The sequence below is a fragment of the Drosophila albomicans genome, chromosome 2L (genome assembly GCF_009650485.2).
Source record: "Drosophila albomicans strain 15112-1751.03 chromosome 2L, ASM965048v2, whole genome shotgun sequence".
NCBI lineage: Eukaryota > Metazoa > Arthropoda > Insecta > Diptera > Drosophilidae > Drosophila > Drosophila albomicans.
In genome coordinates, this window is record NC_047628.2 from 12,555,856 (window position 1) to 12,580,370 (window position 24,515).

Sequence of the window (24,515 nt, forward strand, 5' to 3'; positions counted from 1 at the left end):
GCTACTCATTTATTTTAGGTATACACTGACTTCATACTGTCATCGCTATCGGATATACTGAATGTGCAATACGTAATCAATGATCTCCCTGTAAAATATTTACTATAGATTAAATTACAAAGACACATAATTTTAATATATTGTTTACGTTATTGAAATGTTTATATTTTGAATATTGAATTATTGATTATACATTTGCGACAATATCCGAAACCCTCTATGATTATTGATTGTAATATGGTGAGGCTAATACAGAAAGCATAAGCATTTCAATTTTTGCCTACAACTGATATAAATATTAACAAGTATCTTCGTTGTCATTGAAAATATAAAGAAACATAATTTTATTATATTGTTAAGATTGTTTAAATGATTATATTTTGAATATTAAGTTATAGATTATACATTAGAAGAAACCCTCTAAGATTTTCGATTGTAATTTTGCGAGACTATTCTTTCTTCCTTTAACTAATCGAAATATTACGAGTAGCAAGTTCTGTTCTTATCCACTCATATTGACGTTGAACGTCAGTAAATTTCGTTCCATTTGTAGAGATTCCATGGCTCCAAATTCCAATTTGATAATACCGATTGGTACTACCTTGTTCGGGACATACCAGTGGTGAGCCGTTTCCATAGGTGAGATCCGAATTCTTGCCTGTTACACATAGCAGAGTTTCGTGTACAAAGCTGTTACATTGAGTTAACTGAAGTTTCATTGCTCTCATAATGGATTCATCCGTCCATGTATAATCATTCCAGCCTGTGACAATGCATTCCTTCCTGTTCAGTTCATTGTTGCTGGCCAAACAGATGGGTCGAATGTGCGGTAACAGTTTGAATGGTTTCTCTAAAATAAGCAGCGCCACATCATTTGCATAGACATCAAAAACAAACTTGTGATGTATCACAGTCTCTTTGACGAATCTCTCCTCATATGACAATGCCTCTTTGTTGGTTTTCATATCCCATTCACCAGCTCGAACCTTCCGGTGTTTTGAATTCAGTTCACTTGCGCTGGTTAGCACCACCTTTATTGAGATCAATGAACCACCAAAGAGATATTTATCCTCCATGTCAAATACACCAACAGTCCAGGGGTACTCTCCGAAATTCGATTCACTCGCTCTTTTTCCCTTAATGGTCATAATAACACCATTATTTGTACCATAGCCACAACTGGGGGGGACTGATTTAATAAGCCGTCTCGAAGCATTTGACTATTGTATGTAGAATAATGATAATTAAGATCGTAATTGAATTAAAATAATTTTAAACTTACAATCTCCGCATCGGGGCAGCAGGTCTCCAAGTAATGACATTCATCTCTTGTAGTTATATCGATTTCATATTTATCGTTCAGCGTCCTGGAGCTCTTGCATTTCCAAAATGCAACACATCGATTCTCATTGTCTTCACCGCATTGCACAATGGGTGCTACGGTTGTTGTCGTTGTAGTGCTTCTTGTCGTTGATGGTGGTGTTGTTGGTGCTGGGGTTGTGGTGGTAGTTGTTGTTGGTGCTGGGGTTGTGGTGGTAGTTGTTGTTGTTGTTGTTGTTATTTTTGGGATCGCTGTAATTGGTGATTCAGTTACTGGAAAGTAGAGTTCATTATTAAAACGCTTTTCCAATTTCCGCATGGCATCACGGAATATTTCCTCAGTTGAATTCAATATATTATTTAAGTTTTGTAATAATTGATTCTCGATTTCTTCCCACTGTGTATGATTACAGCCATCGTATTTTCCATTCATAATATCATCAAAAATGTCGTCGGAATCGTCGGCTCTAACCACACTGGCTAAACAGACTATCAGAAGCCATAGCAAACCCCTTACAAAGAGCATCTCGGGAGAGTTGTTAATGATGAGCAAGAGTTATCACTAACGCGTATTATTGAGAATACTCAAAAATTTTCAGGTTAAATGCGCACCAAATTAATAATAATATGTAATACGATCCCACAATCTCAAAATTTGTTGATCTTTCTTACTGCGCTGGCCGACCTCGCATAATGCACTGATTGTTCAATTTAAACTGAAATTCAAACCATGCGATTGTGAACTACATTAAAGTATATAAAAAAAACATTTCACGATTGCATATAAATTAAAAACTCATTGATAAGCCTCTAACGAGTAATGCTACATATATTTCTAAAGCAATTCAATTTGACGCGCAATAATAATTTGATAAGTTCTAGATTGTTCAATAATATCGAAATGTACTTACACATACATGTTGTATATACACAAAATTTAATTTTTTCTGGCTGCTTTGCCGGCGTTTACATTTTGATATGTTATCGAGTTTCTTTTCGAAATTTTTAATAAATATACACTGTGGCGAAGTTGTTGGAATATCCTTTAAATACATAAAAAATTTGTACAGTCAATACAAACATTTGAGAGATTTAACATATTCGGCGTGTTTTGCTTGGTTACATAGAGGACTTCCAAGATCATTTTCCTTCCGAAGGCGGGCAAAAGCAGCCATGTTATTCTCAACAACTTCAGGCCAATCAGCCTAAAGGCTTTTCTACTAAAAACCTTAGAAAAGCTTTTAGGGCTTTTCTTGATATTTCAGGCGCCTTTAATAATGACACAAATGATGCCATTATGAAGCGCCTTGATTCAGTCAACACGGCTACAGTGATCCATCGATGGATATACTGTCTTCTTGGTGATAAGCGGGTGGTAGTTACGAATGGCGATTCAACCATTAAAATAAACGTGCTAGGAGGCACTCTCCAGGGCCCGAGTCCCAGGTTGCCAAACACTCCTATAAACTCCCTGACCACTACAGCATTATTTAAGTGAGTTGGCCAACGCAATTAACATCTTTGTTGACAGCAAAGCTTCTATAAAATAAACGCACTCTGATGTGGTGAAATCCAAGGTTGTCCTGGAGAGCAGAAGAGTAATTGAATCACTGAACTCAACTGCGGTCAGGTCAGGTCAACTGCCACCAGGGCATGGAAGGTAATGAGATCGCAAGCACCCTTGCCAAAGAAGGCTTTGGGTTTGATATCAGCAACATGCATAATGGGCTGATATCCCTTATCGAAGAAACTAAAGCACACTCTAAGCCACGATGTATCAGTACAGCTACGGACTTCCACAAGTCAATGTTCTGCCCCTCTAAGGGCAGCCGGTCGTACTTACCTAATTTTTTAAGATATGTGCAATGAATTTGATCGGATAATTTGATGAATGACTCATTGAGAGCGGCTTCCAATTGCACCATTTGTTCGGGCGTTGCATTGAGTAAACTTTTCAGCTTGTCTTCCAAAATGTTTTTCTCCAAATCCAGATCGAGTTTATCGCATTTTCTAGTTGTAGTTTCAGGCTCCGGCTGTTCTGTTGTTTCCGAAGTAGTTTGTTCTTCTTCTTCCATTCGGACTAGGTTGTTCAATTTTTCGTAATCATCATAGTCATCTTGATTTATATAATGCCGAATAAATAATAATTTAAATAAATTCTAAACTGTGTTGTATACAATTCTCTAGCACTTACCTTCTGTTGAATTCGCAACTACAAAGCCCGTGAGGAGCAGAGGAATTAAAACACTCTTCCATGAGCACAACATTATGACGACTATCTGAATTAGTCCAATTCTAGAGCATTTATGTATACCCGCTACTCCGCTTACTTTCAGTGAAATTTTTTGTGATTCATTTATAAGTGAGTACCAGCCGCAAATAATCACTTGGTGTGAGTGCGCATATTAGAAATATTTATAATTATACGTATGTATGTATAATGTACTTATGGCTTTTTTCCTTGGGTTTAATAAAGTACTTTATCAACAATTCACATACATACATATTGTTTAATTTTAGTAAAATGTACAGTTTAGCTTTTGATAAGTGTGTGGCAAAATAAATATTTTCAACATTAAGAAGAGTTTGTGAGACATTAAAAGTGAATTTTAAATTCATCAAGATTAACAGGAAATAGAGTATCGCGAAGTCTCGACTAAAGTATGTCTCTTCTTCATTATTTAATGTTTATGCGCTGACCAGAAAGCAGTCAGTATTGAAACAGATTTCAAATTTACCTTAAACAAACTTAGCAGGAAGAAGATGAATATCAAAGGCAATTGAAGCAAATCAACAACAAAAATTAGCTATTTAATAAATTATGCTACACTGACAGCATTCAAAAAGTGAATATTTATATATAAATTTTATATAAATAAGTAATCTGCACTGCAACAATTATATTTCCATACAAAGTAAACAATTGTCTTGGCGATCTTTTTAGAACATTTTCTAATGTTTCCTTTTGGTGAGCTTCTAAACTATTTTAGTAGCCTTTACATATTAAACTATTGTTTATTAATGAAACACGCAAGTTCAAATTTCAAGTTTAATTTTGAAATAATTTTAAGGCGCCAAAATTTTGGAAGTGGAATAATCAGATTGTTTCCAACGATATGTGTGCAATCACGTGGCAACGACCACAGTACAGCACACATCAACTGATCTGCAACTGCAGAGGCCCCGCGCCAAAAAGGCGTGGCAACAACTTTGCAAAGGGAGTTGTCACCAGTTCAGTGACTTAAAGACAGCAAGAGGCTGTAGAAGCGACGCCATGCGTTGCTAAAACGGTTCCAGAAGGAACCCAAGCTTCGGATAAACTCTTTTGAGAGAGAACGGATTAGCATATAGCTGATCGTGGCCACTTCTCGTTACCAGTGTGGAAGTTGCGCCATGCGCTGCTGAGGCTGCGCGTTTCGCAGACTCGTTGTTACGACTCGCTGCTATGTGTTGCCGAGTCCGCACCACTCGTCGTCGCATCCCTGATTGGATGTTGTGTTGACAGTGCGATTGTCACTGGAGGCCACTGCTGATTTTCGTTGCTGCTTCTGACGCCACCGATAGTGCTGTTGCACTCACTGCCGCCTTGGTTGCCGTTTCTTTTCTCGTATACAATTTTTCTTGTCCATACAAATATAAAGTAAATTCAATTAAAATAGTATTGAAATATAATTCATATTTGAATTTAAATGTAAATTTTATATTTAGTATTATATTTTAAGTTAGATATAATCCAATAGTAAGTCCTCATATGGGTATGGTATGTATATAATATTATATCAAAGCTGTTATATATTCTAACCCTTTTTGAAGTTCACCCAGCTCATCAACTCATCAATCATCACAGGCCTGTCGATATCGATGCAGTATAAAAAATCAGCGTATAATGAGTATGTGTAAGTACGGCATAGCCGCACAAAAATCGTTTGTAATTTGTATATGACAGCTATTATTTTTGTTGTTATTATTCTTATTAGTATTATATTCATACCCATCCTATTAGGAAATACTAGGCAAAATTAATATAGTAGGCAAATAATGCATAAAATGAAGTTATGTACATGCATTATAGTATTTTTAAATTCTTTTGGTATTAATCTCTTGGAATAATCATGAAGTCGAAATAAATTATAAAGTAATGGGCACCTGATATTACTTGTTGTTGCTTAAATTGGGTAAAGGCATAGAGCCAGAAGCTTTTACAGGTTGGGAGGGTAAAGAAGAAGAACATAACCATCTTCGTTCTTCATATTTATATATATTGAATGCATATAGTTCTTAACCGGTCTATCGGTTGATATCCTATCCTGTCTGTTCCCGTCTTAACTCTGTCTACCTTCTTTTATCTGTGTGGCACGGTAGCTTACTAGGTGGCAAAAGACCCACCCCACTTTCCCTGAGCTTTAGTCGACAATGTAGGCAGAGTATGCTTCCAGTTGGCTGCCCACTCACCGGGTCGTCTTATTATAAGACGACGCCCAAGACGTGTTCGTTACAGATATCGCATTTCTTTTTCGATAAATTTTCAAAAAAATTTCCCAAAATACGACCGTTTTTTCAGAATCATTTCCGCTTGATCAGTGGTGCCGTACCATTAGCCGTACCTCTCTTACACAGAGCCGCTTATGGAATGATGAATGTTCTCCTTCACAGAAGTTTCTATAATGGAAGCCTAATCTAAGCAGCGTATTAGTTTCTCAGATCTCAATATGAAATATTCATTGCTCTTATGTGGGATATTTCTGCACTTGACGCTGATTAGTTCAGACGTTGTGGGTAAAACCAAATACCGGGAAAGAACTTGTGATCCGACCCATCGTCTGAGGATGAAGTAGTTGTGAGATCGTGTGGAGTTCAAAAGGACAAGGAATGTGTGCTATAACATTTGGAACAATCATAACGGATAGCAGCGCTATCATCGATTTGCGCAATGCATCATTCTCGAATAATCATGGATGCTTATGGACCGAGATTTGCTGCGCTGATGGCGAAAAGGTTTGAAAAAGAGAAAGCGCCAAAAAAATCACAAATTTTGCAAAAATTTCGTGATACTTCTTTTTATTTTAATTTTAATTCAAAAATACTAATTTATCATTTGGTGATATATTTTAAGAACACTGAAAGCTAACGATAAATCCACTCAAAAAGAAATGTGGCAATATCAATATGAATGATAACAATTTAAAAAAACTTAACTTTGATATTTTTCTAATTCAGAAAATAATCATCGATACCGTATTTTTATAATATTCATCAACACTAATACTAAATACTGTTAACATGGACTGAATGAACAAAACGTCATTGAAAATATAAAGAAACATAATTTTATTATATTGTTAACATTGTTCAAATGATATTTTGATTATTAAGTTATTGATTATACATTAGAAGAAACCCACGAAGATTTTCGATTGTAATTTTGCGAGACTATTCTTTCTTCCTTTAACTAATCAAAATACTACGATTAGCAAGTTCTGATCTTATCCACTCATATTGACGTTGAACGTCAGTGAATTTCGTTCCATTTGTAGAGATTCCATGGCTCCAAATTCCAATTTGATAATACCGATTGGTACTACCTTGTTCGGGACATACCAGTGGTGAGCCGTTTCCATAGGTGAGATCCGAATTCTTGCCTGTTACACACAGCAGAGTTTTGTGTACAAAGGTGTTACATTGAGTTAACTGAAGTTTCATTGCTCTCATAATGGATTCATCCGTCCATGTATAATCATTCCAGCCTGTGACAATGCATTCCTTCCTGTTCAGTTCATTGTTGCTGCCCAAACAGATGGGTCGAATGTGCGGTAACAGTTTGAATGGTTTCTCTAAAATAAGCAGCGCCACATCATTTGCATAGACATCAAAAACAAACTTGTGATGTATCACAGTCTCTTTGACGAATCTCTCCTCATATGACAATGCCTCTTTGTTGGTTTTCATATCCCATTCACCAGCTCGAACCTTCCGGTGTTTTGAATTCAGTTCACTTGCGCTGGTTAGCACCACCTTTATTGAGATCAATGAACCACCAAAGAGATATTTATCCTCCATGTCAAATACACCAACAGTCCAGGGGTACTCTCCGAAATTCGATTCACTCGCTCTTTTTCCCTTAATGGTCATAATAACACCATTATTTGTGCCATAGCCACAACTGGAGGGGACTGAATTAATAAACCGTCTCGGAGCACTTATCTATTGTATGTAGAATAATGATAATTAAGATCGTAATTGAATTAAAATAATTTTAAACTTACAATCTCCGCATAGGGGCAGCAGGTCTCCAAGTAATGACATTCGTCTCTTGTAGTTATATCGATTTCATATTTATCGTTCAGCGTCCTGGAGCTCTTGCATTTCCAAAATGCAACACATCGATTCTCATTGTCTTCACCGCATTGCACAATGGGTGCTACGGTTGTTGTCGTTGTAGTGCTTCTTCTCGTTGATGATGGTGTTGTTGGTGCTGGGGTTGTGGTGGTAGTTGTTGTTGTTGTTGTTGTTGTTATTTTTGGGATCGCTGTAATTGGTGAGTCAGTTACTGGAAAGTAGAGTTCATTATTAAAACGCTTTTCCAATTTCCGCATAGCATCACGGAATATTTCCTCAGTTTCTTCCGCTAATAACCAATTGCAAGTTGAATTCAATATATCATTTAAGTTTTGTAATAATTGATTCTCGATTTCTTCCCACTGTGTATGATTACAGCCATCGTATTTTTCTTTCGTAATATCATCAATAATATCGTCGTATTCGTCGGCTCTAACCACACTGGCTAAACAGATAATCAGAAGCCATAGCAAACCCTTTAACAAGACCATCTCGGAAGATCTGAGAATGACGACCACATTGACAAATAAATTTATTAAGAATACTAAACAATTTTCAAGTTAAAATCGCACCAAATTAATAATAATATATATTACGATTCCACAATCTTAAAATTTGTTGAACTGTTTTACTGCGCTGGACAAGCTCTAACAGTGTACTGATTCTTTAATTTAAAATGAAATTAAAAGTAAGCGATTTTAAACCATATTAAAATGCCCAAAAAAAAAAAATGTTATTGTTGCTACATTACATATGTATATTTCTAAAGAAATTAAATGGCATTTTTTCCAGTTTAAAAGTAATTATTGTGACGTACACAAAAGAGTTGATAAGTTTCAGATTGTTTAGGAATATGAAAATGAACTTATATATGGGTAATTCCATGGCGGAATTTGTCCCGTGCAATGAAAATAACATAAACTGAAACAATTTCAAAAATAATTGAATGTTATTTTTAAAGCTTTAGATAAGCACTATATTAAGAGCTAAGATTCATTTTAGGAAATTGCTCTGTTTTACGATAAAATATATAAATTCGTTCATTTTTTGGTTTTGCGTACGAATTTGTTAATTTTTGCAATTATCAGAACAGAAAACAAAACAAAAATAAAATTCCAAATCCATATTTAGCTCTAATTAAAGTACTTACCTAGAGCTATAAAAAAAACCTTATCTTATTTTTAAAATTGTTTTAGTTTATGTTATTTTCACATGGGACAAATTCCGTCATGGAATTACCCAAATGCTATGTTGTATATATAAAATCTTCCAATTTTTTCGCAGCTTCGCCGGAGTAAAATAAAATTATTAATTTTATATATTAATATTAATTCAAGCCTTAAAATTTTAATGTATTGCACATTGTTTGTATTAGATATATTTTGAGGCATACTGCAAATTCTGCACAGCAATAAAAGCTTATTTTTGTTTTCGCAGTTTTAGGAATTTTTCAGTGCCAATGTGGTAAAAGCTACATTGTATATTACATATTATATATTTCAGCCTTTGATAGTGTTGTTTATATTTAGTTTTTAGTATAATTAAAGACTACTTCGAATTTCCGACAAGTCATAATAAATATTTATTAAATTATGCAATTCAAAAGTACATTTCAATTACTCCAAAAATTTGTAAATTGCAATCAAAATATGAAATTTGTACCCATTTGTAGTTCTTCCATAGGCAGTATAGTAAGTGCTGTTAATTTGCAGATTGTGGAAATCTTAGGAAATACAAGGCATCAGGTGTTTTGAATTGGTGCTGGGGTCGTGGTGGTAGTTGTTGTTGTTGTTGTGGTTTTCTTAGCTTTATTGGGATCGCTGTAATTGGTGTTTCAGTTAGAGAAATGTCGGGTTCATTATTAAAACGTTTTTCCAATTTCCTCATGGCATCGCGGAATATATCTTCAGTTTCTTTCGTTAATAACCAATTGCAAGTTGAATTCAATATATTATTTAAGTTTTGTAATAATTGATTCTCGATTCCTTTCCACTGTATATGATCACAGCCATCGTATTTCCCATTCATAATATCATCAAAAATGTCATCAGAATCGTCGGCTCTAACCACACTGGCTAAACAGATTATCAGAAGCCATAGCAAACCCCTTACAATGAGCATCTCGGGAGATCTGTGAATGTCGAGCACATTTACAAATAAATAATTTAGCATTAGTTATCGCTAACGCGTATTATTGAGAATACTGTGGTAGTTATACACACTTAAGAAAACAATACGATTTGTAACTTAGCGTCCGTTTTATTATGCTTCTCAATTAAGACTGACTGCGTTGCTCAATGATGTATAACAAAGAATGCGACATATAATGAGAGAATCCATAAGATACCCAATATCGAGAGAGAGTTTGGATAGCCGAGAGAGCGTCAAGTTAATATGTGTGTGAGTATCCAAATGAATAACAATATATATTACGATTCCACAATCTCAAAATTTGTTGAACTGTTTTACTGCGCTGGACAAGCTCTAACAGTGTACTGATTTTTTAATTTAAAATAAAATTGAAAGTAACCGATTTTAAACCATATTAAAGTGCCCAAAAAAATCTTATTGTTGCATATAGATTTAAAACACGATTATAAACCTAAATGAGGAATGCTGCGAACATTTCTAACGAGCTTAAATGGTAATTTATTTTTTTTTTTTTTTGCTTAAAAATAATTCTTGTGGGATTAATGCTTTGAGCTGACGCACACAAAAAAAGTTGATAAGTTTCAGATTGTTTGGAATATGAAAATGAACTTATATATACTATGTGTATATATAAAATCGTCTATTTTTCTCATAGCTTCGCCGGAGTAAAATAAAATTAATAATTTTATATATTAATATTAATTTAAACTTTAAATTTTTAATGTATTGCACATTTTTTATTTTAAATATATATTAAGGCATACTGCAAATTTTGTACAACAATAAAAGCTTGTCGAGAGCAAACACTTGTATTTATTTTTGTTTTTAGTTTTATGAATTTTTCAGTGGCGATATGGTAAAAGCTACATAGGCAATTCAAAAGTACATTTCAATTACTCTAAATGCTACACAAAAGTTGATGGAATGTCCCTTAAATACCCTCTAAATTTGTAAATTGCAATCAAAATGTGAAAATTTCGTACCCATTTGTAGTTCTTGTCTAGGCAGTATAGTAAGTGCTGTTAATTTGCAGTTTGCGAAGTTCTTGAGAAATCCAGCGCATCATATAGGGCACACTAGTGTAGCCCCCTGGCACATTCTCCAGTCCGCAATAATGTCCCCAGGCAACAAGACCTGCCTGATAATAGCGATTCGGATTATCTTTCATGGGACAGACGAGAGGACCTCCGCCATCGCCGAAACAGGAATCGATGTCTTTCACGCCGCCAGCACAAATGTTACTTGGATGAACATTAAAATCTTTAATTTTCTGTCTCAGTTGTTCGGTACATTTCGTTTGTGGAACAATTGGCACATTGATCTTCTTGAGAATGTGTGGATACTCTTTGCTATTAAGTGATGTTTTGCCCCAGCCGGCGACAATGCAACGTTCCCTATCGAAATTGGCAAATTCGTTGGGCAAGCAAATGGGCGATATGTGAGGACTGGGATAATAGCTTCCTTTTAGCACCAGTAGTGCAATGTTGTTTTCCCATTTCCCATAGCTCGGATGTATGATAATCTGTTGCACATCTAGATCTTGATGCTTAAAGAGCTCTCGGTCTGTGGCACTATCCCATTCACCAGCACGGGCATATAAATTTTCGGCAGTTGTGTTGACTACCTTGTGTGCAGCTGTGAGTACAATATTTGGCGCTAAGATCGAGCCGCCTCCAATAAATACATCCAGAACCGCTGCCGGTGTAGGTACACGTTCTAGGAGAGCAATTATCCATGGGAATTCTCCGTATTTAGCCTCATTATGTCTTCCGCCTTCGTTGGTAAATGGTATGCCATTTGGATTGATATAGCCACACTTTTTCATCGAGCTTGGCAGCACCTCCTGATCAATCTGCAATATTCGAATTAGTTAAATAGCTGAAATAAAAGTTGTGAAGATTGTTAACCTTATCAGATATGTGGCAACAAATTTGATTGGAGCTACAGACATCAGGGTATGATTTGACGATATTGTATTTATTCGCTTTCTTGCTGTTTTTGCACAACAAAGAATTGACGCATTCTTTTTGTTTACCACACGACTTGACGTTCGATTCATTCGACTCGATCTGCGTAGTTTGATTTGTAAGTCGTTTGCCAACATCATTGAATGACTCATTGAGAACGGCTTTCAATTGCATAAGTTGTTCGGGCGTTGCATTGAGTAAACTTATCAGCTTGCCTTCCAAAATGTTTTTTTCCAAATCCAGATCGAGTTTATCGCATTTTCTGGTTGTAGTTTCAGGCTCCGGCTGTTCTGTTGTTTCCGGCGTAGTTTGTTCTTCTTCTGACATTCCGAACAAGATTCGATTTAAGTCATCATAATCCATGTCATCTTGATTTATGTAATTCCGAATAATATTAATAATTTTTACACTGCGTTGCATACAATTCTCTAGCACTTACCATCTGTTGTATCCGCAACTACAAAGCCCGTGAGGAGCAGAGGAATTAAAACAATCTTCCATGAACACAACATTATGACGACTATCTGAATTAGTCCAATTCTAGGGCATTTATGTATACCCGCTACTCCGCTTACTTTCAGTGAAATTTGTTGTGATTCATTTATAAGTGAGTACCAGCCGCAAAATAATCACTTGGTATGAGTGCGCATATTAGAAATATTTATAATTATACGTACATATGTATATATATTTTCATTAGTTATATGATTTTCTAAGAAAAAAAGAGAAAAACAGAATACATTGGATAGGTGAAATGCGTTACACGATCTTATAAAATATATTAAAAATGCATGAGATTAATGCTAATCAATAATATTTTTATATATACATATTTATTTAAATACTCCTCTTGTTTTGTTTGTTACATTATATATTTGAACAATACAAAAACGACAATATTTTACTTTGTCGTTTATAAAAATAACATTTTTGGGTTGTGTGTTCAACTTCAGATTACTGTACGTAATGTACTTTATGGCTTTTTCCCTTGGGTTTAATGAATTACTTTATCAACAATTCACATACATACATATACATATGTATTTTTTGTTATTTTTAGTAAAATGTACAATTTATCTTTTGATAAGGGTGTGGCGAAATCACTATTTTTAACATTAAGAAGAGTTTGTGAAACGTTAAAAGTGAATTTTAAATTCATCAAGATTAACAGGAAATAGAGTATCGCGAAGTCTCTACTAAAGTATGTCTCTTCTACATTATTTAATGTTTATGCGCTGACCAGAAGGCAGTCAGTATTTAAACAGATTTCACATCGACCGTTTCGTTCGCTTAGTTTCTATAATATACTTAGATCTCAGTATGAAGTATTCATTGCTCATATGTGGGATATTTCTGCACTTAACGCTGATTCGTTCAGATGTAGTGGGTAAAACCAAATACCGGGAAACAACTTTTGGTCCGACCCTTGACGAATCGTCTGAGGATGAAGTAGTTGTGAGATCGTGTGGAGTTCACAACGACAAGGAATGTGTGCTAAGACATTTGTGCAATGCTAATGGAACAATAATAACGGATGGCAGAGCTATCATTGATTTGCGCACTGCATCATTCTCGAATAATGATGGATGCTTATGGACCGAGACTTGCTGCGCTGATGGCGAAAAGGTTTGAAAAAGAGAAAGCGGCAAAAAAGTCACACATTTAGCAGAAATTTCGTGCTATTTCCTTTCATTATTCATTTTTTTTTTTTTTCAAAAATACTCATATATTATTTGATATATTTAATGGAATTTGAAGGTTAACGAAATCTAATATGAATATTATTTGAAAGTTCGTTATATTTATTATTCAGCATGCTCGGGATAATTAAAATGTAGTATATTATTCATATTCGTAATGTGAAGACGAGAATCTCATTTTTGAGCGATCATGAAAGAATGTCAAGTATATTCAAATTTTAAAGAAATATAAAAAATTTCACTTTGATATTTTTCTAATCAAGAAAATATCATCGATACGGCATTTTTATAATATTCATCATCAATTTCATCGCTGTCAGATCTTGAAGCCCGCTGAAGAGTATGTTTCCCGTGGCTGTGGCTATAGAAATCCAAAAGGAATACAACTCACCTTGAACAATACCAATGACAATGAGGCGCAATTTGGCGAATTTCCCTGGATGGTAAGCATCGAAGAGAGAGTTTGCGAGAACGGGCAATGCAGCTTTAAAGCTCAGGGAGGTGGCAGTCTCCTCGCCCCAATGTGGTGCTGACCACAGCGCATAAAATCGAAAATAGTCGAGAGGGCAATCTTCGAGTGCGAGCCGGTGAATGGGATAAACTGACTACAGATGAATCCCATCAACATCAGGATCGTCTAGTGGCCAAGAAGATTGTGCATCCGAGTTTCAATCGCGCTGTGGGTTTCTACGATGCAGCTCTGCTTATTCTGCAGACACCGTTTAAGCTATCGCCACATATCGATACCATTTGTTTGCCCGATAAATCTGAGGAATTTGACTATCGACGCTGCATCGTCACGGGCTGGGGCAAGAAGACCATGAGCGATCCACACTACCCGAATTTAATGAAAAAGATTGATTTACCCTACATACCGAGATGGAAGTGCCAGAAGCTATTGCGTAGCACACGCTTGGGACGCTATTTCCAGTTGCACAGCAGCTTCGTTTGTGCGGGTGGTGAGAAGGATCGCGATGCCTGTCTGGGTGATGGAGGAGCTCCGTTGGCCTGTCCCTCGACACGGATCGAACCCAATCGTTATGTGGTCGCAGGCATCGTTTCCTGGGGCCTCGAGTGTGGCTACGAGAATGTGCCCGGCGTGTATGCCAATGTGAAGTTGCTGCTTCCATGGATTAATCAACAGCTACAACTGTATCAGGTTCCCAAATAACCAAAATAAAGAAAACCAATTGCTTCACTGTTTCATTGTGTGTGAGTAAACCAAATCGATCAATTCTGTTAATTAAACATTATTCTATTCAGAGCCATATCGATAAGTTCGATAAGACATCTTGCAGCATCGTGTTCTGTTCTGGCCTAAATCTATAAGTTCTGTTAATTGTTCTCCCACGCTGTTAAGGTGAAACAACTTCAATTATATACAGATTAATTGTCCATTGCTGTAAGCTAAGTTATGTCTTATGGAACAAACAATAAACCGCTTACAAAAATAGAAATTGTATTAATTTATTTATAGATGACGTATTACTATTCCAGCAGCACATTCTACAATAGTTAAAAATGTGAGACCATACACTGCACATCACTCATAGAGAACTAGTTCGGCAGATCCATGATACAATAACACAAGGTAGTCTCGTCGGAAAAGCTGCCCGTTATCTATACCATACATAAGTGCGAGTGAAACGACTGCGCCTAGTGAGTGCGAAAGAATCGACAGTAGAGCTTTGTGATTAACCCTTCAATGGCGCATAGGGTTTAATTGTTCCACTATATAAAAAAGAGTTGAAATGTTTTTATAATTTAATTATTTATAGTTTAGAAGTTGACAGTAATCGTTGTTTTTATTTTTGATTACTAATTTTTTTGTTCAGGTTCTTAATTCTATCATAAAGTTCATATATATATATATAATATAATTGCAATCTGACATTTTTGTCTTGCACAAGGGTTTACATTTAGGGAAAAAATCGTCCGCGCACAACCTTTCGCTTCAACAAGCACGAGCGCACTGACGATACCGGCTCGAAGCCGAACGTTAAGGCACGCGACGAGACTACCTTGTGTTATTGTATCATGGGCAGATCAGTTCATTCAGTTTGCTGTAATGGAACCCATCACCTGTTAGTTATATCATTAGATCATTCATATCTTTGCAACAGCTTCTGGAAGCTGAAACAAGTTTAGCAGAGTGGTTCATTAGTTCGCTACAACAGTGACAATTATTTTAATAAAAATGATTGATTAGTGTAAATAATAAGTAAGATAAGCATATGCATAAATGAAGCTCTTTATTAGTTTCCGAGCATTGATTACTACATTACAATTACGTTTCAGTATTGCAATAATTGGTGTTTAAGCGGTATAGTATTTGCTTTCAATGTTGAGGCTTCTGAGTTGATCGCTAATCCACGGAGTAAAAGCGGCAACATTTGTATATACCCCCGGAACATTCTTCCGACCGCAGCCAATGCCCCAGGCGACAATGCCGGCAAGTTTATAGCGATTAGGGCTGCCTTTTATGGGACAAGCAAGTGGAGCTCCGCCGTCGCCGAAACAGGCATCCAAGCCCTCCTCACCGCCCGCACAAATTGTGCTTGAGTGCAGTCGGACCACGTGGTAGCCAGTTGCCTTAGTCAGTAAATCGTTGCATTGCGAATTCGGCAACACACGAAGCGGTATCTCTTTGAGAACATTTGATAGACCTTCGCTACGTTCATCTCTTTTACCCCAACCCGTGACAACGCAATCTTGAAAGTCAAAGTTCTCATTGTGAGTCGGTAAACAGATGGGTGCAATGTTTGGCTGCTTGCTGAAGGGTTTATCGAGGATAATAAGGGCGATATCATTGCTTCTCTCATTGAAAGAGTACCTTTCATGTAAAATCAGCTGCATGACATTGCGATCTAAATGGGGAATAGGTTCGTCCAGCGATTCCAAATTCCAATCGCCAGCTCTAACTTTTATTTCCTTGAGCGTGTGATTTTGCACCCTAGTTGCCGCTGTTACCACAACATTAGGAGCTATAATTGAACCACCAGCAATTAGTTTTGTATTCCACATAATTGCAACCATCCATGGAAATTCACCGAATTGCGCTTCCATATTTGGTTTAGCATCCAAGGTGCCCTTTAAGCCATTCACATTTCGTTTGCCGCAGATTGATGGTTGATTCTTATCACTTGCTTCAGGTATTTCTTCTATCTGCAATACAATCGTGGTTAGGTGGGTATTTATATATACTATACATAGATATTCTGATGCAGTTCCTTACCGTATCAATGATATGACAGCAAGTTTGCAAATAATTGCAAGGCTCGTTACCAAAATTTCGGAACCTGTACATAACATGGCCGTTGCCGTCGACGGGCTCCGATTTGCACAGATTTTTCTTAACGCATACGCGTTCCTTGCCACACATTTTGTTTTCGCGTACAATTTTCGTTTGATTCAAGTAGACATCGATTAAGTTCACGAATGCCTCGCCTTGCTGCTGAATGACAGACAATGCAGTTGTCACATGTGTTCGTAGACTGACCAATTGAATTGCAACATCGTGTGGTAGGTTCAAATCAGTGTTGTGTTGATGTGGAACATGCATAGTTTCAGGCTCCGGCTGTTCTGCTGTTTCCGGCGTAGTTTGTTTTTCTTCTACCATTCGGATAATCTTATGGATCTCTTCATAATCAATGTCGTCTTGATTTACGTAATGCCGAATATATGGAAACGTCTCAATAATTTATACACTGCGTTGCATACAATTCTCTAGCACTTACCATCTGTTGTATCCGCAACTACAAAGCCCGTGAGGAGCAGAGGAATTAAAACAATCTTCCATGAGCACAACATTATGACGACTATCTGAATTAGTCCAATTCTAGAGCATTTATTTATACCCGCTGCTCCGAAAACAACCTTATTTAATTTTGTCGGGTGTTTGTGTTTTGTGCTCGACTTCAGATTACTGTACGTAATGTACTTATGGTTTTTTCCCTTGTGTTTAATGAAGTACTTTATCAACAATTCACATACATACATATATGGGCAATTCTCTAAAAAAAATTCAAAGTCTATAAAAGTATGTTTTCTTCACATTTGTTTAAATATTAAAATTAAATAGTATAAGCGATTTCTCCATTTAGTCTTAGCACATTTTGAAATATTTCAATACAAAGTCGAAGATGAGCAAAAGTTCTGCTTTGAACTGCAAGTTTTGTTTTGATTCATTTTCCTTAAAGAGAGACAGTACGCATTGATACTCGTAGTTTAATATCTTGTTTAATATCCAAGGAATATACAAAATATATAAAAGAAATGATGTAATAGCTAATAACGGTAAATTTCTTATCAGCTTCTATTTTTGTCGCGTGCGACAGTGAAAAACAGCATTTGTTATGAGCTCATCTAAAGTTTTTGCCCATGCAAAATTGTATCCAAACACATATTTTGCTACCAAATATAATATAATACAATAAAATTTAGTTGAATATAAGCACAACTTCATTTTTAATAATTATTGAAAGTTTGACGCATGCGACATGGTAGAAAAACAACATAAATTTCATGTTATCTGCGCTAATTAAGACTTTGGCATTATATTATAGGTTAGATAAACAATGATACGATGTGCACAGTATACCGGGAATAAACCAGATGAATTTGTTTGGCTGCAATGGCCTACAAACGAAATCTACTAGAACAGCATATTCATAGAACAAATATTTTTGACATTAAAGATGTAATTTAAGTTAAGTAATTATGTTTCTCAACATAACAACAACATTTTTGCAATTTTCTTGAAAACGAACAATAACACAATTATAGTGCTAACCAAGAGCTATAAGTTTTTTGTTTCAGTTTGCCCATATTGCCCATATGTACATATCTGTCGAAGAGTGAGTAAAGCAGCATCTCTTGTCGGCACATTGGCACTGCGTAGTTGCTTGTGCGTTTCGGCACATTGCACTATGGTCCGAATTCCCGATTTGGTGGCATAAAATCGAATATTGCATCTATCGAGCTAAAACTTGGCATACTTCATAAATAGACCACTCTAAATATTTAAGCAAACTTTCAAGTAAGTTTGACCACGCCTACTCCAATGCCCATATAGACATCATAACGTATACGTGATATTTTATTAATTTTTTTTTTTTTTTTTTTTTATTGCTCTTTTTTTTGTCGTCACTCAGTGTACATTCATCTATTTGACCAAATACAAGTTCAACCAGCGCGAAAGAGTGGCGCCCGCTGTCTATCCACACGTCCAGCAACGTGGCGTGACAGATTTCAAGCACATCTAAATAATTAAAGCATCGGAAAAGCCGCAAAAAAGCCGCATACCGGACTGTTATTACAATTTAATATAAACTGTATACTATTGTTTAACAAACATTACACAACGCACAAATACGCAGAACACCTTTTTTTCCTCTACAGAAGACGAACACTTTTGTCAGCTTTTTGATTTCCTTGGACAACACAAAACAGTTCACATATATAACGTTAAACAAATTACCATACAAACTGTGTTTATTATTCATAATTTACATACCCCCAACTTTAATATCCATTTTAAAAAATAGAAAAATATTATTTAGTTTGGATTTGCCAAGCGCTCAAAGTTATTAAAAGTTTCCCGCAAATTTTGTCATAAAAATCAGCTGCTTAATCACCTGACTTTAAACATCTGTAAAAATTGCAAGTTTATATTTTTGACAAAAATATTTATTGATACTTTCTATTTAGGGTATCTAGTTAAAATAAAAAAAAAAAATTCAGATTTTCTTCCATAAAATTTTGGACTTTATGCCACCAAATCGGGAATTCGGACCATAGTGCATTGGCACTGCGTAATTGAGAGTGTGCATGTTAGATTGCATCATTCTTTATTTGCGCTTTGTTGGTTGTCCGCATTTTGTCGCTTTGCCAAGTACAGTTATTGCGGGGCGACACTTCACTTCCGACCCCGCAAATCAAAAAAATCGAATAACAAGCGTAATTTCAAAGCTAGAGTTGCGAATTTTGGTATATTCAATAACTACTATAGTAGTATGATTCCTGAAAGTTTGGTTGATCAGATAAAAATTGTGGAAGTTACTAAAGAAATACTTTTGTATGGGCAAAAACGCCTACCTACTAGGGGTCTTAGTTGCTTTGGCTTGAAATCTGTTATATTCTGCCGTCTATGGTATATTTTGAATGCGGTACTGTATCGATATACCAAATATACCATTTTGTATATTTTTAGTATTTTTGCAATATATTCGGTATATTTTAAGAAAAATACCGCAAAATATGTTTCTTTTATTCAAAATAGGTAGCGGGTATCTCACAGTCGAGTACACTCGACTTTAGCTTTCTTTCTTCCAAAGCAACTAAAACCCCTAGTACCTTCACAATTTTTGTCTGATCGCAACCAAATTTTCAGGAATTACAATTACCATAGTTATTATTGTAAATACCAAAATTCGCAGCTGTAGCTCTATGCGTGTTATTCGATTTTTATACCCGCTACCCATAGGGTAGAAGGGTATTATAACTTTGTGCCAACAGGAAATGTATGTAACAGGTAGAAGGAGGCATCTCCGACCCTATAAACTATATATATTCTTGATGAGCAACAACATCTAGCCATGTTCATCTGTCCGTCTGTCCGTCTGTCCGTCTGTGTGTCTGTCCGTCTGTCCGTATGAACACCTAGATCTCAGAGACTATAAGCGAATGAGCTATAATTTTTTTCGACAGCATTTGTTATGTTTTGCACGCAGATCAAGTTTGTTTCAAATTTTTGCCACGCCCACTTCCGCCCCCGCAAATCAAAAAAATCGAACAACAAGCGTAATTTAAAAGCTAGAGTTGCGAATTTTGGTATATACAATAATAACTATAGTAGTTATGATTCCTGAGAATTTGGTTGCGATCGGTGCTACACCGATATACCACATATACCATTTGGTATATTTTTAGTATTTTTGCAGTATATTTGGTATATTTTGAGAGCAATACCGCAAAATATATTGTTTTTATTTAAAATGGGTAGCGGGTATCTCACAGTCGAGTACACTCGACTGTAGCTTTCTTACTTGTTTTTGTTTGCGGAGGCTGAAGTGGGCGTGGCAAAAATTTGCAACAAACTTGATCTGCGTGCAAACATGTCAAATGCTGTCGAAAAAAAATTATAGCTCATTCTCTTATAGTCTCTGAGATCTAGGTGTTCATACGGACAGATGGACAGACACACAGACGGACAGACGGACAGACGGACAGATGAACATGGCTAGATGTTGTTGCTCATCAAGAATATATATAGTTTATAGGGTCGGAGATGCCTCCTTCTTTCGTTACATACATTTCCTGCCGGCACAAAGTTATAATACCCTTCTACACTATGGGTAGCGGGTATAAAAAGATTGATCGGTAAGTCAGATAAGCATATGTATAAATGAAGCTCTTTATTAGTTTCCGAGCATTGATTACTACATTACGATTACGTTTCAGTATTGCAATAATTGGTGTTTAAGCGGTATAGTATTTGCTTTCAATGTTGAGGCTTCTGAGTTGATCGCTAATCCACGGAGTAAAAGCGGCAACATTTGTATATACCCCCGGAACATTCTTCCGACCGCAGCCAATGCCCCAGGCGACAATGCCGGCAAGTTTATAGCGATTGGGGCTGCCTTTTATGAGACAAGCAAGTGGAGCTCCGCCGTCGCCGAAACAGGCATCCAAGCCCTTCTCACCGCCAGCACAAATTGAGCTTGAGTGCAGTCGGAGCTCGCGGTGGCCAGCTGCCTTCTGCAGTAAATCGTTGCATTGCGAATACGGAAGCACACGAAGCGGTATCTCTTTGAGAACATTTGGAAAATCGTCGTTACGTACTTCTTTACCCCAACCCGTGACAACGCAATCTTGAAAGTCAAAGTTTTCATTGTGAGTCGGTAAACAGATGGGTGCAATGTTTGGCTGCGTGCTGAATGGTTTATCGAGAATAAGAAGAGCGATATCATTGCTTCTCTCTTTGTGAGAGAACCTTTCATGTAAAATCAGCTGGATGACATTGCGATCTAAATGGGGCATAGGTTCATCCTGCTTTTCCAAATCCCACTCACCAGCTCTAACTTTAATTTCCTTGAGCGTGTGATTTTGGACCTTATTTGCCGCTGTTATCACAACATTAGGGGCTATAATTGAACCACCACCAATTGGTTTTGTATTCCACATAATTGCAACCATCCATGGAAATTCACCGAATTGCGCTTCCATATTTGGTTTAGCATCCAAGGTGCCCTTTAAGCCATTCACATTTCGTTTGCCGCAGATTGATGGTTGATTCTTATCACTTGCTTCAGGTATTTCTTCTATCTGCAATACAATCGTGGTTAGGTGGGTATTTATATATACTATACATAGATATTCTGATGCAGTTCCTTACCGTATCAATGATATGACAGCAAGTTTGCAAATAATTGCAAGGCTCGTTACCAAAATTTCGGAACCTGTACATAACATGGCCGTTGCCGTCGACGGGCTCCGATTTGCACAGATTTTTCTTAACGCATACGCGTTCCTTGCCACACATTTTGTTTTCGCGTACAATTTTCGTTTGATTCAAGTAGACATCGATTAAGTTCACGAATGCCTCGCCTTGCTGCTGAATGACAGACAATGCAGTTGTCACATGTGTTCGTAGACTGACCAATTGAATTGCAACATCGTGTGGTAGGTTCAAATCAGTGTTGTGTTGATGTGGAACATGCTCTTCAGATTTTCTGAAGTCTTCCGTCAAGTACTCGTCGAGTTTATTGCTATTTCTAGTTGTAGTTTTAGTCTCCGGCTGTTCTACTGTTTCCGGCGTAGTTTCTTCTTCTTCTAACATTCGGAATAAGCTGTCCATCTTTTCGTAATCATAGTCATCTTGATTTATGTAGTGCCGAATAAATAATAATTTATAATTTAAATAAATTCTACACTGTGTTCCGCACAATTCTCTAACACTTACCTACTGTTGAATCCGCAACAACAAAACCCGTGAGGAGCAGAGGAATTAAAACAATCTTCCATGAGCACAACATTTTGACGACTATATCTGAACAAGGCATATTCCTTTTATTTATACTCATCGCTATCAATTCAATTTGTTGTGATTCATTTTGTCCAAATACTAATGCATATGTATGTTATATAGGCTCATATCAGGCATTCAGAAAATTTCCGCACATGCCATTATCGCGAATGGATGTAGCTCACAAACGGAAGTGCGCAATCCGTTGTTCAAGCTATTAATTTTAAAATGTTGTGCAAGAATGTCTTTTATAAATTAAACTATATTTACCAAAAAATGATTTAGAGAATTATTTGTAAATTATATTTATCATCCGCTATTTGTTATAACTTTGATAGTTCTACATTGTTTAATGTCTCATGCGGTATTTTTATTAAGAAGAATTAAGGTAATTAGTGTTACTTATTTGTAGCTTTGAATGTTAATTTTTTAGTTCTAGAATTTACAATGATGCATGCATTTAGTTGGCCTCAACGATATATTAGCTTACGGGCATACTAGATTTTAGTGCATCTAAGAACTGTGTCATTTATAAATTCAATTAAACACGATTCCAGAATGCCTCAGATTTTTGTAAATAGTGACCACTCGATATAAAAAACTAATAAATATCAGGTTTTTGTTTTGCATAGCTATAACTAATCATGTTTTCTGTAACTGTTGGATATGCATAGATTTACCAAGGGGTATGTAATAATTTTCATTTATTTTATATTCAATACAACCAAATTTAGTTTTCAAATTTATCAGTGTTCACACTCAGAGGAGAGTGCACTGTATTCATTTTTATACCCGCTAAACATAGAGTAGAAGGGTATTATAACTTTGTGCCGGCAGGAAATGAATGTACAGGTAGAAGAAGGCTTCTCCGACCCAATAAAGTATATATATTCTTGATCAGCATCAATAACCGAGACGATCTAGCCATGTCCGTCTGTCCGTCTGTCCGAATGAAACACTGGATCTCAGAGACTTTAAGAGATAGAGCTATAATTTTTTTTTTCGACAACATTTGTTATGTTTGCACGCAGATCAAGTTTGTTTCAAATTTTCGCCACGCCCACTTCCGCCCCCGCAAATCAAAAAAATCGAATAACAAGCGTAATTTTAAAGCTAAACTTGCGAGTTTTGCTATATACAATAATAACTATAATAGTTAGTGTAATATTCAAAATGGGTAGCGTGTATCTCACATTTGAGCACACTCGACTGTATTTTTCTTACTTGTGACTTAGTTGGGGGTTATCAATGTTTGTTTTGTGCATTCGTTGTCGTTATGAATAAGTACTTGAAAGAAATTTATTTTGTATTTCGTTTTATTTTCAAATTGTTTTATATTAATGGTGCAGTTTGTAAACGAAATTTCGCATTTCGTTAAATAAAAAAATATATTAATATTTTTATTTCAATTAAACATAAATTAAATGTTGAAAATAATTTTAGAAAATAAACTATTGTATGTTAGAAAGTGTAGTTGCCGGTTAATAAAGATATAAGGTCAGAGAATGAAATTTGTTGGCACAATAGGTGGTTGAAACTGAGTTTGTGTCTATGTCTGAATATTTTCTCTGTCGTCTGATGAATGTGCATGGTCTGCTGTGCATGGCGGGAGGAGGAACGTGGAATGTGGCTTGGTCTGGTGTCCAGTGCAATTTAAGCAGACGTTTTCTAATAAACATTAAGTTGACATGAGAAACACGCCAAACAAATGAAGCAAATGCATTTCATACTCTGGCCATGTCGGCGCCCCGGACTGCCACTGTTGTCGAGGGGGAGCGAAGGAGCTGCGGGGGTGTGGCATCTGTTTACTAATGCTGCTGCCCTTTTTTGTGCCGGCTTTCAGCGCTTGCACCGCAGGATATGTTTACAAATTGAAAAATATAGCATGCGACCGCCAGAACGTGCTAAAAAGGCGCAGTCTGAGGGTTCGCGCACAGTGGTGCTAAATCAATGGATAATTGTGGGAACATTTTTGTTTATTTATTAAAAATGTATCAAAATTCTATATCTACATAT

At 36.2% G+C, this 24,515-nt stretch overlaps 2 protein-coding genes across 9 annotated transcripts; both read right to left on the reverse strand.

The window, feature by feature from the left end:
* Positions 1-158: 158 nt before the first annotated feature.
* On the reverse strand, positions 159-17,318 carry LOC117563939 (phenoloxidase-activating factor 2-like). Of its 8 annotated transcripts, none has more exons than XM_052002035.1 (4): positions 9,879-10,082; positions 9,319-9,787; positions 7,584-7,867; positions 159-1,220 (listed from the first exon to the last, which is right to left on the reverse strand). In XM_052002035.1, exons 2-4 carry the CDS (start codon positions 9,335-9,337, stop codon positions 465-467), a joined length of 1,059 nt encoding a protein of 352 aa, XP_051857995.1. In that variant the 5' UTR covers positions 9,338-9,787; positions 9,879-10,082; the 3' UTR covers positions 159-464. The 8 variants fall into 8 exon arrangements, 7 of the variants coding, with proteins under 7 accessions (XP_051857995.1, XP_051857992.1, XP_051857991.1 ...); XM_052002032.1 differs by lacking the exons at positions 7,584-7,867; positions 9,319-9,787; positions 9,879-10,082 and adding exons at positions 1,283-1,593; positions 3,164-3,436; positions 12,214-12,328 and having other exon boundaries at positions 163-1,220; XM_052002031.1 differs by lacking the exons at positions 7,584-7,867; positions 9,319-9,787; positions 9,879-10,082 and adding exons at positions 1,283-1,593; positions 3,164-3,436; positions 17,212-17,308 and having other exon boundaries at positions 164-1,220.
* A 3,556-nt stretch (positions 17,319-20,874) lies between these two features.
* Positions 20,875-22,545, reverse strand: LOC117565251 (phenoloxidase-activating factor 2-like). The gene is made up of 3 exons (XM_034244264.2): positions 22,437-22,545; positions 21,870-22,351; positions 20,875-21,799 (listed from the first exon to the last, which is right to left on the reverse strand). Exons 1-3 carry the CDS (start codon positions 22,534-22,536, stop codon positions 20,954-20,956), a joined length of 1,428 nt encoding a protein of 475 aa, XP_034100155.2. The 5' UTR covers positions 22,537-22,545; the 3' UTR covers positions 20,875-20,953.
* Positions 22,546-24,515: the final 1,970 nt, after the last annotated feature.